The sequence below is a fragment of the Berkeleyomyces rouxiae genome (genome assembly GCF_048999995.1).
Source record: "Berkeleyomyces rouxiae strain 22BRR77 chromosome Unknown BrBRR77_ptg000001l, whole genome shotgun sequence".
Classification (NCBI taxonomy): Eukaryota; Fungi; Ascomycota; class Sordariomycetes; order Microascales; family Ceratocystidaceae; genus Berkeleyomyces; species Berkeleyomyces rouxiae.
Window position 1 is genome coordinate 3587742 of NW_027396491.1, and position 15933 is coordinate 3603674.

Here is a 15933-nt window from a genome sequence, read left to right on the forward strand (position 1 = left end):
GAACTTGGCAAGCAAACCCCCCAACATAGTTCATTGTCAGGCGTGGAAGAAGGCCCGAGGCCCCTGTTAGCCTGTCGATTGCTCTTTTGACAGTCAGATCTATTGCTTCTTTGGCCCTTTTGAGCATGACCGCCACCGGCCTCGACAATTCTATTTTCCCTTTTTCTTCATATTTTTTTCTTTTTTTTCGAAACTTCAAGTCCACCATCTTTTTGATCTGCACGGCGCGATAAAGTCGAGAGACAAGAGCTTCCATGCATCTAGCTAGTCTTTACATGTGCAGTGGCCCCTCATCCCTTCTGTTTCCCCCATCTTGCTATTTAATGCGCGCTCTTCACCCCGATGCTCCTAGCAGAGTTTCCTTTTTGCCCTTCCGTCCCCTCCAGTCCTAGGTCCGGGCCATCCATTTGGATTGCGCTGCGTGCATAGCCTCGAGTGAGTCTGGCAGCCCCCTTTGTCGGTGTTTGCTATCGAGTCTAATGCTCAGGCACACACTTGCCAATGCAAGTAAATTGTATGCGTATCGGTCCCCACACCAAAAAGAAGGCCCAGGCCCATGCAACAAGACCCCCTGCATATTCATGTTCCCCTTTCCCTTCTTTCCCCATGGAGTGCGGTGCAACTTATGCTCTGGCCTGCAAATCATATGCATGCACATCGCTAGTCCGACGGCCCAATGAGGCAAAAGCCCCTGGCACCTTTCTGGCTCTCCTCTCGCCCTTTTTTGGCAATAGTGAACAAGAGATTTTTTTCCCACTTGTTTTTCTATTTGCCTTGCAGGGACTCGAGGAAGAAGGGCCCAACATCAGTTGAAAGCAGACTTGGGCTTCCTTCGCTCATATATGGGAGCCCCAGGGCTAACAGGCCGGTTCCTGGTCGGTATCCAATGGCACAGACACAGACATCGAGGCTTACCTTGTCTTGCCTTGCTACTAGGGCCCTCCCTGGCCACCGAAGCATTAGTCGTGGGAGACTACCAGTCACGAAATCAGTCACAAAGCTAGACAACTTGTTTGTGATTGTTCTCAGGATTGTGGTGTGGTTCCCACACTATGCTTCTCTAAGCTTTGATCCCGATGATCTGCACGTTATCTGTGCTCAAGGTGCGGTGCCTGACCGTCTCACTCCCCAAACCCGTTTCATACACCGTTCTGTCTTTCTACAAAAAGTACGCTCACTGCACATCAAACATAATGCACGAAGGCGCGAGCCTGTGTTTTTATTTTCGGCGTTCAAGAGCGGCATGTGCATTTGAAGCGACAGACAGGAGATAGGAGAGAAGACAGAAGACAGAAGACCAGATGCTGGATGCTGGATGCTGGAGAAAGTGTAGATATGCACATGCATCCAGGTACCAAAGTACATAAGGCTTGTACCTCTCTCCAGGCGTAACTGCAAATAGATGCTGATGCAGATGCAGATGCAGGTACCTGCTAGTTTAAGTCCTGGGTGCTTGTGTTTGTTCGTTGGTGGCTCTTTCCTTTTCCAGCCAGTGCAAGTGCGTCTGCGTGATCTTATAGGCCAGGCTCGCCAGCTCTATTGCCCCTTCCCCATTCTTGCTAGCACTTGCCTTTGCACACTTCCCTACTCCCACGCACACATATCCCGCTCTTTTTCTTCTTGCTTCTTGGTACTCATTTGGTGCCCTTGAGCTTCGGAATCCAGTCAACCAAGTCGAGGAGCTAGAAATCCCCGACCACTCCTTGTTTCTGTCATGAGCAAGTTGCCTAAGATGATTTTAACTCTGCCTTAGCTTGCTCTAGTGCAGTAGTATCGCTTGGTTAGTGCAAAAGCAAGAAAGGCAGTTGCCTGTCACCTCCTGCTTGTCTGGTCTTGCTCCTTCTTTTCCTGGAACCCCTCTGATCATACACCTTCCTGTTGCAATATTTCCTTCCTTTTCCTGCACGTTTCCCCTCATTCTCCGTCCGTCGTCCGCCATTGTATACGGCAACTACCTCACTAGCCTTTTCTGCCACCTGCCTTCAGTGGAGAGCAAGTATTGTCTTTTCTTCTTTGCCTTTTCATCCCTCGACCTTCTCTTCCTCTTGATTCTCTTTTCCAATCTATTTTTCCCTTTTCCCTGCCGTCTTTATATTGATTCTATCCCCTTGATTTCTTCCAGCCAGACCTTTGGCCAACCACTAATCCAACCATTGCCTGCCCCCTTGAGCAGTACTTTAGCGAAGGCGAACGCCAACAGTTCTTCAAGGCCCATGCCACTGGAGATTGTCACATAAACACTTCCTGTTCTGAATCTCAGCCTACCTCAGCATCTCAACCACACTCAGAATCTCGATCAGCCTCCCCCCACGACCAGTTTCCGTCTCCGCGGCCTACTGCGCTACAGGTTCACATTCCGCCTCCATCGACGACCCTTTCACCGGCCCTGGCCACCAACCTGCCCCATACTCCAATTAAGCAGACCACCGACGACGATAACTTGACATCACCGTCTCCCAAGATCTTCCCTACTCCTGGAAAGCAGCTGAGTATTAGGAAGCTAGAGACCAATTACAATATCAGCGACCTTGTCCGTCGACGATCACGTGCAAACTCTCTAAACTCCTCCTTTTACGCTAGTCTTCCTGACAAAATCCAACGCCGTCACCTCGATCGAGAAGAGCAAAACATTGCTGCTCGCCACCGTAAAAAGCTGGCTAGAGCCCCGACTTTGTCCTCTACTGATCGCCTTGTGCTTGATTGGACCCATCGTCGCCCTTCTTCAAACCCAACTCCCCAGAGTGTGTACGGCGAAGACGGCTTCACTACCAGCTCTCGTGGCTTTGTTCGCCGGCGTAGATCATTTGATACGCAGCTACACGAGGACGGCAACGTCGAATTCGACAACCCATTCCACAAGCAAGCAACTGTGCTCATATCGCCCAGTGACTTTGGCTCTGACTCGCCCATAACGTATCCCCAGACGCCTGCCTCTGCTACTCTGTTCCCCCCTTCGCCTCTACACAAAATGGAACACGCTGCCCCCTCTTTGCGGAAAGTGCCTTCGCAAAGCGTCATGAGCGGCCACAGACCAAGCCTTAGCACACCCATGGCGTCCCTAAACTCATCATCGTCGGCCAAGAAGGAAAACTTTATGGAAAGCTTCCGGTGGTTGGACGAGGAGGAGGATCTAGATTTGAAGCTGCATCTTGATGATTATCACCAGAACCTTAGATCTCAGATTCCTGTTGGTACTAGTAAGGCGCGGCCCTCATTTCGTCGACACTTGTCCATCAACAAGATGCCCTTCAGTCGCCCCGTGCAAACTGGCAGTAGACCTACCACAAAGGACTCGGTTGCTTCTATTCAGGTTGGACCCTATGGTCCTGTGCGCCATAACAAGCGGAGATCAAGGGCTCTGTCATTAATGACACCTCGACAAACACCGCCGATTCATGATCAAATGAGTCCCATTAGTCCTATTGACGAAACCGCACACTACTCCGATCCCAATGCGAGACTCAAGTTGAGATTATACCTTGCTTCGCCGCAGAAGTTTGATGAGGCTATCCAGTACGGGTTCCCTGCTGCGGCTGCTGACCCAAAGTCTCCCGCTTTGCCTCTCTCTCTGGACTCTACACTACGTGACACCAGCTCACTAGTATCGCCCAAAACTAAGCCATCACGGGTCGAATTTTCTATGGACGACAAGCTGTGCACATTCCTTGCTGATGACAAGTCCTCTGTGTGTAGCGGAGTAGAAGACGACATGCGTTCATCTCCAGAGTTTGAAGCTCCTCCTACGCCCCAGACACCACCCGATAAGCACACTGAGCGCGAGGAGCATGAGAAAAAGACCTTGAATCTTGCAGCATCTACCATCAAGCCCAAGTTCATTAGCTCCGAACCTGTCAGCGCTAGCATTGCCTCCAGCACCAATACTAACATGCGTTCGCCCGTTCTCATTGTTCAGGGCCAAAAGAGCAGTAAGCCGCATGCTGACTTTGAGACTACACTCGCTTCCCGCGAAATGACTCTCCGTATGACATTGACCAGACCTGACTTGCGCTCTGATGACGACCAAATATATGGCTGGAGTAGCCAGTCCCAGGCTCAGCACCCAGTTCACGTACATACACGACCATCCAGTCAAATAACAAGCCGGCAATCTCCACCAGTGGTTGCTGGACACCGCAAGGGACCCTCTTCGAGCGTGTTTGACAGTATTGGCTCATCTTCGGTTTTGCCTGGTCTGTCAAACAGTGGAAACCTTGACCGCGGTTCTCCTTCTCCCGTTCTACTAGGCAAGCCGAACGAAGGTGACGGCGCGCAGACCCTGGACTTTGGTCTCAGTGGCTCTGGCCTACTATCCTCTCCATCCAGTCCCACTTCAATCACCGCTGTGGGCCTTGGACTTACCAACAACCACAACGGCAGTGTCGATGGCCCCTGCGTTGGCATACCACTCTCCAGCAACAATGCTATGAACTCGGGCTCCGGTTTGTCGTCCCGTGACTCGTCGTTTGCCAAGGAGAGCATCGAGCGACAGTTTGCAGCATTTGACTTGGACATCGAGCAAGATCGTGGCATGATGAAGCGCATCTGGCACCGCGTACGACGCAACTAAGCAAAGGCCCCCCTGGTACTAGGTTGAATATTGCTGGTCCAAATATCCCCTCTTTGTTTTTCCTTTTCTTTACATTTTCAAATTGTCTACGTTTTCATGAACCACGCCTACCCTTCATTTTTTTTCACCCCTTCTATTCATACTCTATCTAGTATGTGTCTCTAGGCTCATTTACTTCCTAATGTCGTCGTTGCTTGCCATAGCTGTCTTTTTTTTTTCCCGGGTTTCATTTTCTTGCCCTGAGTTGTATTGTCTGTCTGTTTGAACTCATCCTGCTCTGATGTTGTTAAGCGTGATTTTGTTTTTCTAATTGTTTTGATTTTCTATTCCCCCTTGCTTCCCCCCCCCCCCCCCCCCCTCCTTCATTTTCTTGCTACATACTTCCTAGGTTTTCTTGGTTAACTTTTGCTTTTTTTTCTTCTCTTGTTCCTTTTGCTAAGTCCTGTTTTTCCTGTTTTGCTATTGTTTTTCTTTTTCCTTTTTTTTCTTCGTAGATATCCCCTGTTTCAATCCAACTTCGATACCACAATCCAGATTCAAAACATCTCTTACACTGTAACTAACTAACATGGACGTGTTAGTTACACTAGTTAGTCAACTAACTACTGATGGTTAATGCAAGCCTTGGGCTTCAAGCCAACCAATCTTCCCACCCCACACACAAACACACTTTTTGTACTTATTTCGGCTTTGTTATAAAAGTCAAGGCCACGAAAAAATGAAGAGTAATGTGATGATGATTCGCCTATGAATAAAAAGACCAGAAGAAGAAGACAAAACAAAAAAGCAATAGAACGTCAAAGGTTGTGGAATCCATGCATCAATACAACCACTCCTTTCCATGGTTACACCACGTCGGTATCCGGTACACATGTATATATAGTTATATAAAAGAAACAAAAAAGAAAAGACAATCCTCCCCCTGTTCTATTTCACATCGTTTCCTTTTTTTCCTCTTTTATTACCCGTGTAACTTTTCTTCCCGAACCGCAGTTTCATCTACGCGTCATCGCTTTCGTCGCCAAACAGCTCTCTCTCATCGTCCTCGGCAATGCCATAGTCGGTAGTCCCGCGCGAAAAGCTATCGCGTGTCGTAAACCGCGGCGCACCAAAGCCATCCGCGCCACTACTGCCACTGCTACTGCCGCTGCCACCGCTGACTCGTTGGTAGGCCGAGGTGGCAGAGCGCCAGAGGCCTTGCACGGTCATGGGCAGTGTAGACAGGACGGCGACGGTCGCGGAGATGGCGATGACGGGGTAGCGCACCCATGGGGCACCGAGGCCGTACTCGTCATCGTCATCGTCGTAGGCCATCTCGCCGAGGCGGATCTGGCCAAACTTGCGGTGCCAGTTCCGGTGAACCCAGACACCAGCCGCGACAGCAATGCCAACGGGGATCAAGATGGCGAAGAAGAGCACAATGCCTGACGTGCGATGCACCTTCTTGAATTCCTCCTCGTGACCGCTGCAGGCAACTGGGGCGTTGACCTTGTCGAATTCTTCACCGCCCACACAGGTGGTCAACGGAATGCGACGGTAGCCTGAGGGCTTGTAGAAGGCAACAGCGTCGGGGTTGGCTGAGCAGAAGTCTTTGGCAGACTGAGGCTCACGACCAGGAACAAGAGAGCACTGGCCATGCTTATCCATCTCGAAGTTGTAGTCACTAGAAAAGAGTTGGGTATGTTAGCATTGAATTTCATGGGGTCTTGAGCCATGGCGTTATAATGTTGCTCCTTACCATTCAAAGTCGCGACGGGTGCACTTGCAGTCAAGCGACTCCAGTATACGACGCGCCTTCTGGTCGTTGTAACACTTGCGACCAGGCTTCTTGCGGAGGTACTGCGAAACGTGGCCAAATAGGCAGTCGTTGTCCAGCATGGGGTGTCTGGGTCTCCACATATCGTAGTCGTTATCAGTGCAAGCGCCATGAATAGCGAGACCGGAAAAGTCGGTGCGGGTGCTAGATACTTTGTCGTCATCGGTCATGGTCCAAACCAAGAAGCTGCGGGAAGTGCCACTCCGGACGGTGGTAATATCGGTCACCACGGCCTCGTCCTTTTGGAATTGATGCTCAGTCCAGGTGGCGCCCTGGTCAATAGAATAAAAGAGGGTGTTTGTCTTAATTCCACTGTTCATTTGGATGAGTATGAGCAGCGAGCCCTGATCACCAAACTCCCAGGTCCAGACACCCTTGCGCACCTGTTTCCACGAGATGCCACCATCAGAAGACATAAAAGTATCGGCCTTGTCAATGCTTTCAAGGTAGGGGCCGACATTTCCAACGCCAAACAGAATGCCGGGTGCAGTCTCCACAGAGAATCCACGTCTCTTGTCATCGCGCTCAGTGTAATGGTGGAGGTGCAGAGCACATTTATCGTTGCCAGTACTAGAGCTGCATACAAAGGCCTTGCCGTCAACATCCTTGGAAGGAGGAGCCATGTACATCCACTCAGCACCGTCATTGTGGGTAATCTTGGTGCGAATGTGCTTACCCTCTTTGGGCTTATCGGGATTAGCCACGACATTGGCAATGGCAAGACCCTCAACGCTGGGAATCTTCTCGTAGTCAACAAAGAAGTTGGCATCGCAATTGACATCAGCCAGACTCAAGACATATGAAGTGCCGTTTGAGTTACTCTTGATGATATTTCCACGCTCATGGCCATCATCGATATTAGTGGCCACAAATAGATTGACAGCATGGGTGCTGCTGTCCAAAACGGTGTATTCGTCGCTGTGCTCAGGGTTGAAATTAAAAGGGAAGTGAGCCTGGGCATAGTTTTCGCCGTCGATGCTAGCAAAAGCAAGAAGCTGGCTATGGGTGTTGGGAACTTCGGCAGCAATAACAATGAACTCAGACATAGTAGCAAACTGTCTCACGACAATATCATTTCCGCCCTTGTCGGTCAGCTTGGGGTATTTGATGTCCTCGCTGAAGAAGTCGTTGCTGACTGAAATGCGTAGGGGACTATCACCCTCAGACTCACGAGCCAGACAAATAATCTGCTTCTGGTTACGGTACTTGTAGGCGGAATGGCCGGTAAACTGGCAGCGGCTGACCTGGCGGGCAATGGTCTTCCAGTGGTCACCACGGTCGACTGATAAGAAGGCTTCGTGCACACAATTTCCGTTGACCTCCTCGCAAACCTGGCCAATAAAGATAATCCAGTCCTTCATGTCTGGGTGGAAAGAGAAGGGATTTCCTGAAATCGGGGGATGGGGCAGGTCAAACTGGTGCCAGTTCAAACCGCGGTCAATAGTGTAGATAACCTTGTCAACTCTGTCGAGAACAGAGTGGGCCGAAGCGGTCATGAAGACGGCGTCCTTGAAGTTGACGTGTGGGTATATGCCGTGGATCATATAATCCTCCAGGATCGGAATCCACGTTTTGCCTTGATCTGTAGTGAACCAAACTTTGTCTTCTACAATGATCTCGCCTTGATCAAAGCCATAGGGCCGCACAATGACAGTTTCGTCATCTTGACTACTCGACTCGCCACGGTCAAGATAGACCTTCTCAAAGTACTTGAGCTGGGTTTCGAATACAAACTTGTCGTTTGCAATATCACTGTTATCACCACCTTTGTTGTCATCGCTAGGGGGAGAAGGAGGAGGGGCGGCATCAGTTGAGTCCTTGCACTGGTGGTCGATGAGATCGTCTTTCTGGGCACCACTGGAGCGTTTGCATTGGTTTCCGGGAATTAGGCGCCAGCCAGAGGAGCCCTTGAAAACAGCTTCGGGCTTTTGGTCTTTGCAAACGCCGTCGGGGGCAACAATCTGACCAGCCATATCACACTTTCCGTCGTTGCGCACAAAGTTGTAGTCGCATTCAAAGTCGGCGTCGGTACAGTCACAAGACTCTGTTGAAGGATAAAAAGAGATAAAAGGCTTCTTGACAAAGCAGTCGGAATCCTTCTTGCGGCGGCGGTAAGTCTGCTTGGCACCCATGATGCAAGAGGGGTTGCCATCCTTGTCGGCACGAGCATGCCAGTCCTCCATGTCGTTGTCGTCGCAAGTGCGGTCAAGGAGATTCTCAAAATTAAGAGTGATTATGTAGTACTTGCTGTGGGCGTCGGAATGACCCTTCAAGATGAACTTGAGCGTAGATGAGTCGCTCGCACCAAAAAGAACTTGAGGCTGCATCTTGATACCATCAGGCAGCTTTACTTGCTCCCACTTCTCGCCATAATTTAGAGAGTAAGAGACCTCAGTTACATCCTCGGCATTAGAATCAGAAATGGCTACCATCACTGAACCATGATCGCCAAAGGCCCACATGTGAGGGCCAGAAAGCGCCTTTTTCCAAGTAGCGCCTGCATCGTCGGAGACATAGAGGTCGGAATCCTTGATGTCGGTCAAGTACTTTCCTATGTTTCCATTGGCCAAAGAAAGACCGGTGGCAGCATTTCCAAACTGGGGAGCATTCTTGTTACTGTCCGTGATGAGGTGAAGGTTCATCTTTTCGTCGCCATTCATCAGCTTTTCAAACGTGCGACCATCGTCAAAAGAAATACTCGTTATGATATCCTTGGCAACATCAATCTCTTTATCGACATCTTCCCAGTTTTCAATAGTGTTGATAACATATACGCCTTCAATGGAGCCAACCTTGGTGAAGTCGACGTGACCACGGATGTTACGATTGGTGTGTTCGAGGTTTTCGGTGAAGTAAGTACCATTAGAGTTGCTCGTAAACAGTACACCCATGGGATTCGAAGGGCGAGTGGTCATGATGTCGACCTGGATACTGTAGTTAGTGCCCTCAAGGATGGTGTAGGCTTCTTGGTTGATGCGGTGGTTATGGGTGGTCGGGAACATGGCGCGGTGCCAGTTGACAGTATCATCGCTGACGTAGAGACCCATTTCATCGGTTCCGACAGATGCAGTAGCGGCGAGGATAAACTTCTTGACCATGGCCAGATTGACAACACCAACCACATCTTTGCCGTCATGTAGCTTGATTTCGGTCTGGTCAATGGTACTATCCGAATGGGTCTCGAAGAACTTGTCGGAGTAGAAAAGACGCTGGTCTTCCTTGAAGGGCGAGAAGAAGTCGCGCACGACGCACATGGCTCGATTCAAGTCAATTTCATCATCGCCGGTGGTGAACTCGGGAGTGGACTTGGCCCACCAGCAACCCGAGTTGTCGCCGCGCAGAGGCAAGCCAACGTCCTTGAAGCTGTTGGTGGTGTACATGGCAATATCGTCGCAGAAGATGCTCTCGCATTTCATGCCGTTAAAGATGATTCGATCAGGGTCCCCGGCATGGAAATGCATCACGCCTGGTCGCAGGCCACTAGTAAGGGCACCGCTATCAAACTTGGACCATGACTGGCCCTTATCAGAGGTCTGCCAGTGCTCACGCTCGCCCGAGATGACGAAGGCGCGATCATCGTGGAACTTGTGCATGACAAGCATGTAGGCCTGGCCCTCAGGCACGCCAGGAAGCAAGGCCCAGGTGTCGCCGCCATCTGTGGATTTGTAGACGTTTTTCGCTTCGACATCGTGGAATAGCAGGGTGTCGCTGCCCTTGAAGTAGTTGATGTTTTCGGGCGGCGAAGAGAAGGTTGTGGAATGAATAGTAGGCGAGTCGTCTTTAGCAAATACAAAGCCAGGCAGCACAGAGCTGGCGGCTAGCAACTGTGCCACAGCTGCCCACCCCAAGCTTGATTGGCCAAGCCTCATGGTGGTTGGATATGCGGTGGCAGCGGCAGCGGCAACTTGCGCTTAGGGACTTTGGGTTGTGGTATCGAGAGTCGAGAGATGCGGATAGAGCAGCAATGGAGCTGTCGCGGTGCTAAGGCAGTGAGGGAAGACGGACGAAAGAGCTCGAAAAATAGCTAGCAGTTGAGTTGCTTTTGGGAGAAAATAAGATAGAGGCAATAAAATAGAAACAATAGAAGCGAAGCAGAAGACGGCGAGCTCCTCTGACGGGAAGGATAGCTTGACGATTAGCAATATTGAATATAGTGGGATTCGTGGTTTCTTTTCCCGCAGGTCCCTAGGGTCGCTGTCGAAGGAGCGGCGGCTTCTGATAGGATGACGAATTGCAAAACAGCCGCGAATGATGCAAACAAAAAAAGAAGAGGCAATGCAGGAGATAAGAGAAAAAAACAAAGATGGAATAGAAGAGAAGCAGGTGCAGAAAAGAAAAGAACAGATTTTTCTTTCACTGGCCGCACAATAAGAGCCACTGGCAACAACTCGCAACAGAGGACGACACCTCCCCAACATATATGCGGCCAGTCCTTGTATATCAGGCAAGTATTTTTTCACAGCAATGACCAATGAAACCAGAACAGCGTCAGTGCTCCTAGGCGCACTTTCCCATTTTAGCTCTGTTCTTTCTTTGCCGGCTTCATGCCTTGGCGGGCTAGGGCCAAGCTACAAGTACATACATGAACGAGTTACAATATGTATGTGCGTATGTACACACAGGTACGAGACGAGCGTGCATCCGCTAACAGCCGGATGGTCTCACATTTTCGTGGGCCTGCGTTTCAACCGCCTCGCCCAGCCCATCCACCACCCTCCAACTGCCATTATGTGCCCGCTAAAAATAGGCCGGCCCGCCGCCGGCCCCGCTTTACCCAGCACCGTTGCGAATATACGACAATGAACGGGCTGGACGAGTCTATTTATCGCGGCAGCCAGTTCGGGCTAACCCTAACCCCAGAGCCCAGCTCCTAAAAATAACTGAAAGCTAGGCTGGAGGATTCTTCACGCCCCTTGGCCTGTTTTTGGATCGACAGCTATTATCTGTCGTGTGCAACTGCCGTCCGTGCCACACATAGCCACAGGCGCCACAGATTCACGATTGTTCCTTCACATGTCAAGAGTACTAGCAGCGAGTCTATAAACACAACAATTTGATCATCATAAGCTACACACACTCACTAAAGAAACAAATTACAAATCAATGCACTGTAGAGAATAGGCCCGTCCTGAGAGCACAGCGGAGTTACTTCCACCGCTCTTTCGCCGTAATATTTACGAGCTTGCTCTGCATCCTTTTCTTCTCTCCAGCATCCTAGAAATCCCAATGCTCGCTGGGCTGGTTACGGTTGTTGAGCCGCTTGGGCTTGGGCTTGGGCGCCTCAGGCTCATCGTCATCGGCGGCGCCACCAAAGAGCCAATCGCGGTTGGTGCCTTTGGGGCCACCCATGCCGTCGCCAGCAATGTGAATGCCGCCGCTGTCGCCCGTTTTAGCGCCAGAGACGTTCTTGCGAGATCCCATGCCATTTCCAGCAACTCGGATGCTTTCTTTATTTGTGGACACGGGCGAGACATCAGCCGTTTCCCAGTTGGGCTCCATGTTCTCGAGGACCTTCTTGCGATCAGACGGTAGCGGACGTTTGGTCTGAGGCGTGTTCTCGCCAGCAGCATCCGTCATCTTGTACTTGGTCTGGAAGTCTTTCTGGCGGTGAGCTACATCCGATCTCAACATCTCACGAGGGGCGGGGGTAGGCGCGGAACCATCCTCTCTGTAGACATGGTTCTCATACAGGCCCTGAGTCTCGTTGGAGACAGTACCGCGGGGGCGTGTGTTGCGGCGGGGAACTACCGGGCCATCATCCTCAATCTCAAAATGCTTCTCTGTCTCGCGGCGGGGCTTGGGCTGGCTCTTGCCGTGACCAACAGGGGTCTCTGGAATTTCACTGGGGTCATTGTCCCAGTGGCGAGCATTGAGAGAGCGCGTACCGCGGCTGGGAACAACCTTTTGCGGAGTGTTAAAGTCGTCAAAATCAAAGTGGTTATACTTGGACGGGTCGGGCTTCACGCGGGACTGGGGACGGCCAGTTTCCTGGCGAGGGGGGCTAGGGGGAAGTTCCTCTTCGCTGAACACGCGGTTAGCGGCAACATTCTTAGAGGCGCCAGCCTTAGCTAGATGGCGTCTGCTCGGAGACTGAGATCTGTCAAACTCGTTCTCGGAGTCGCTTTCGTTGCCAACAATTTGATGGAGAGAGCGCTGCTGCGGCCGGTTACCGGCATAGGGCGATGCGACCGCAGGCATGGCCTCGTTCTCAATGTCTTCGCGGGCGCGGAATAGCGACAGCGTCGAGTTATCGCGGGGCCGCTGCGGGCGCGAAGTCCGTTCCTCGTAGCTGCTCGAGGGCATGGCCTTGTCCGAGGACTTGACGCAGTTGGCAATAAGACGCAACTGGTCGCCGTGGGTGGGGATGGGCCAGTTGCGACCAGACTTTCCAATGATGTCAAGGTCTTTGAGAAGGGCGCCCTGGTCCCATTGCTGGCGAATCTGGGCAATGCGGCCCTCGCTATCGTAGTGGACAAAATGGGTCTATAGTAGGGAGCATTGCGGCGTTAGCAACATCTGGTTCGTTTCTTGTGTGGGCAACGCTGCACATCACAGAGCTGAGCACGGGGCAATAATGGCGGGTATATGCAGGCGTCATACAATGGGCATCGAGATGGTGCGGTCGGCTAGGAAGTTATCATCTAGGCCTGGCGCGTAGGGACCGCCACTGGTGACAAACTCGATGGTGGTTTCAAGCTGGACAACACTGGCACCGCGGCCGTTGACCTCGTCCAGCACAGACTCGGTCTTCTTCTTGACCTGCTTGCTAACTGTGTTGAGGTGCTTGATGATGTTTTCGGCGCCCGAGATAGTGGTAGTGGTGGTGATGTAGTGCAGCGTGGCATCGCCCGAAAGCAGCGACGAGTTGGGCGCAGCCAGGAACTGCTTGTACGTCGACGAAGACATGATGTGGCAGTAAGCGTATATGTTGCGCAGAGGGATCAATGCAGTGTGTTGTTAATATAGCATTCGGATAAGAGGCGATGAGAAGAGCAGCTGGCTGATGTGCGCGTCGGACGGTGTAAGCGGTCACAGCCTGTAGGCGGGCGTGGGAATGGCAGATAAAGAAAGCAAAGCACAAGCAAGCGTAGCCAGATACAGATTCCAATGCGGGGGGAGTAAAGTAGACTTGAGATCAGGAGGGAGCTAACGACAAAACGATCAGGCAAACAAACAATGGGAAGGGAAGGGAAGGGGGCCAGGCTAAGCTAATGGCGAAGTGGCCAGGTGACGGACGGGCTCAGCACAACAGTTTAACAGTCCAGGGGCTGCCGTAGCGAGAGGGCAGCAGGGCAGGGAGGACATTCATGTGTATCTATGTACATATGTATTTACAGCCATCATACCAACACTGTGATACTCCAAGTAACCAGCTAATTATCTCTAATTACCACTGACTGTGCTGCTTGTTTTTGCTCCAGGACACACCTCCTTGAAGCCAGCAATTTTGTGCTCTTTTTCTTCTCCCCTGGCCAATCTCCAGCGACACGTCCACCATGTTTACACAGCCTTTGTTTGTTTTGATGTTTGTTGCTGCAGTAGTTTGTCTTTTTGCACTAGATTCCTTGCATCGGCTCCTCTTTTCCTCCTGTGTTTGATTTAGACTGAATCCAGGGGCTTGACGCCACTTTTACATCAATACAAGGGTTATGACCCTATTGAGACTTCCACAAGACAATAAGTCGCCTCGCAAGAAGTTGAGCTCTCGGATCTTCTAGTTAACTACATGGGAACAATCACATAGTTAGTCATAGACAAAACAGGCTTCCTGGCTGACCCAAGACATGGCTCGAGTGCTCTGAGGCTGATGGTGAATATATTCTGGAACACGGCGCCATATACGCCCACATTACAGCTCAAACAATCTATGTTTTGCTTGGCGTTGCTTTGTACTTGCATTTAACATAGACGATAGGTACGAGCCGTACTTTATCAGTTGGTATTATGCATGTAATTCAGGAAATGCGACTGTTCACCGGCAAACTTGCCTTCTGTGAAAAGGAATAACTAACTATCCTTCTCTGAGGTTCCGGAAGCGGTGTAGACAGTGGAGTTGAAAGCATAGGTCACCATGCTCCACGGGTTTGCCGATACAGGTATCTTCGGCGAAGCACCGAGCTTCTGCAGGCTGGATAATGCAGTGCTTGATCGGCATACATACAATGCAAAGATCATGTCAATAGTTGGGATAACTAGAGAAAGATGTGGCATCTTCAGAGAGAACTGGATATCATGGCCTGTGGATTATGCCAAATAGCAATAACAAGAAGTGGCTTGTTTGACCTTTGGACATAGTCAGGGCTTATTAAGATTAACGATGGAAGTGCGCTAATGAATAAGACGTTACCATTCAACCTCTTGCGAATTCCAAGACTTGTTACAGTGTGCAATAGCTCTATCTGGCTCAGTTAACCAAATAACAGTATCTTTGCGATGATGCAGGATATGAACTCGAACCGTGTATCGCCGTTCTTAGTGGTCTACGGATAGCGTTTGCGCGGCTGGCTAGATAAAACTGCTGCAAATATTGTGGTGTCAAGTGTGACATTGATTCTTAAAATGAAGAAGTTCTGTTTTTGGTATCCCAAGGAGATTCCTCCATGAACTGAAATGTAGAGTGCCGAGAAACTGGTCTTAGCCATCGTGTCACACGTGAATAAACAATTGCGCGAGGCTGGGGTTCCCGGGCCTTGAGGATCAAATTATGAAGACCTTCAACTATTGAGACCTTGGCCTCGGACTCAAACCAACGTGGTCGTCGAATAGCAGGTCCGGGCGGTCGCCTTGGGAGCTTTGTGAGCTTGGTAACTAGTACTAGTTAATATGTAGTTAGTCGTACAAAGCAGGCCCGTCAAGTTATTTTCAAGTCACTGTCAAATTCCTTGGAGCTGACTGGCCAAAATATGACGGGGGCCCCACTACGACAGTCAGGACATCACGTGACGATAAACGAGGCTCCGCAATTGGCTCAATTGGCCTTTTGCTCGGCCTGGGAACGATCAAGAATCGGAAGAGTAAAAGTTGAGCGTGACGCCTTGTTGCTAGGATTTTGCTACCGCCATACCCACGCATTCGTCTCGATTTCCTGTCTCTGCATACGTGATTATTCATAGAAAAACCGCCAAGATGGTGAGTTGCTGTTTTGTCGCGGCTGCTGCGTGTAGTCGCATCGCAAAAAACGAACGCCGTTTTTGGGTAGCTTTGCTAACATGATGCAAAAACTCAGTCTATGGTCAACGCTCTCTACACGCAAGTTTTTCCCTCGAGCCCAATCGCTACTCAAAGACCCCGCCCCAGACTCCGGATTACAGTGCGTGGTCTCGCAATCGAAGACGCAGCGTAGAGGCCCTTTTCCTCGGCAATCGCGGGATCGTAGTTGGTGGACCGCCGGGTAGCGAAAACCCAAACCTTGTCCTGAGATTGATAACGACCCCAATAATGAGGCCGCGAGCTCGACCAAACCCAGCTTACCGCTCAATGGCCAAGTGGATAGAGTAGGCTCGGCTTGTAGCAACAAGTGGCCGGCCAGACGGATGATGCGGAACAGAGC

At 50.7% G+C, this 15933-nt stretch overlaps 3 protein-coding genes across 3 annotated transcripts; 1 reads left to right on the forward strand and 2 right to left on the reverse strand.

Moving 5' to 3' along the window:
* Positions 1-1308: 1308 nt before the first annotated feature.
* BROUX77_001013 (uncharacterized protein) lies at positions 1309-4567 on the forward strand (the record flags this gene model as incomplete). The annotated part of the gene is made up of 2 exons (XM_073745396.1): positions 1309-1351; positions 2127-4567. The coding sequence occupies 2 exons, from the start codon at positions 1309-1311 to the stop codon at positions 4565-4567; spliced, it is 2484 nt and encodes an 827-aa protein (XP_073609248.1).
* Positions 4568-5566: 999 nt separating this feature from the next.
* On the reverse strand, positions 5567-10252 carry BROUX77_001014 (uncharacterized protein; the record flags this gene model as incomplete). The annotated part of the gene is made up of 2 exons (XM_073745397.1): positions 5567-6230; positions 6306-10252. 2 exons carry the CDS (start codon positions 10250-10252, stop codon positions 5567-5569), a joined length of 4611 nt encoding a protein of 1536 aa, XP_073609249.1.
* A 1345-nt stretch (positions 10253-11597) lies between these two features.
* Positions 11598-13289, reverse strand: BROUX77_001015 (uncharacterized protein; the record flags this gene model as incomplete). The annotated part of the gene is made up of 2 exons (XM_073745398.1): positions 11598-12866; positions 12984-13289. The coding sequence occupies 2 exons, from the start codon at positions 13287-13289 to the stop codon at positions 11598-11600; spliced, it is 1575 nt and encodes a 524-aa protein (XP_073609250.1).
* Between the last annotated feature and the right edge of the window lie 2644 nt (positions 13290-15933).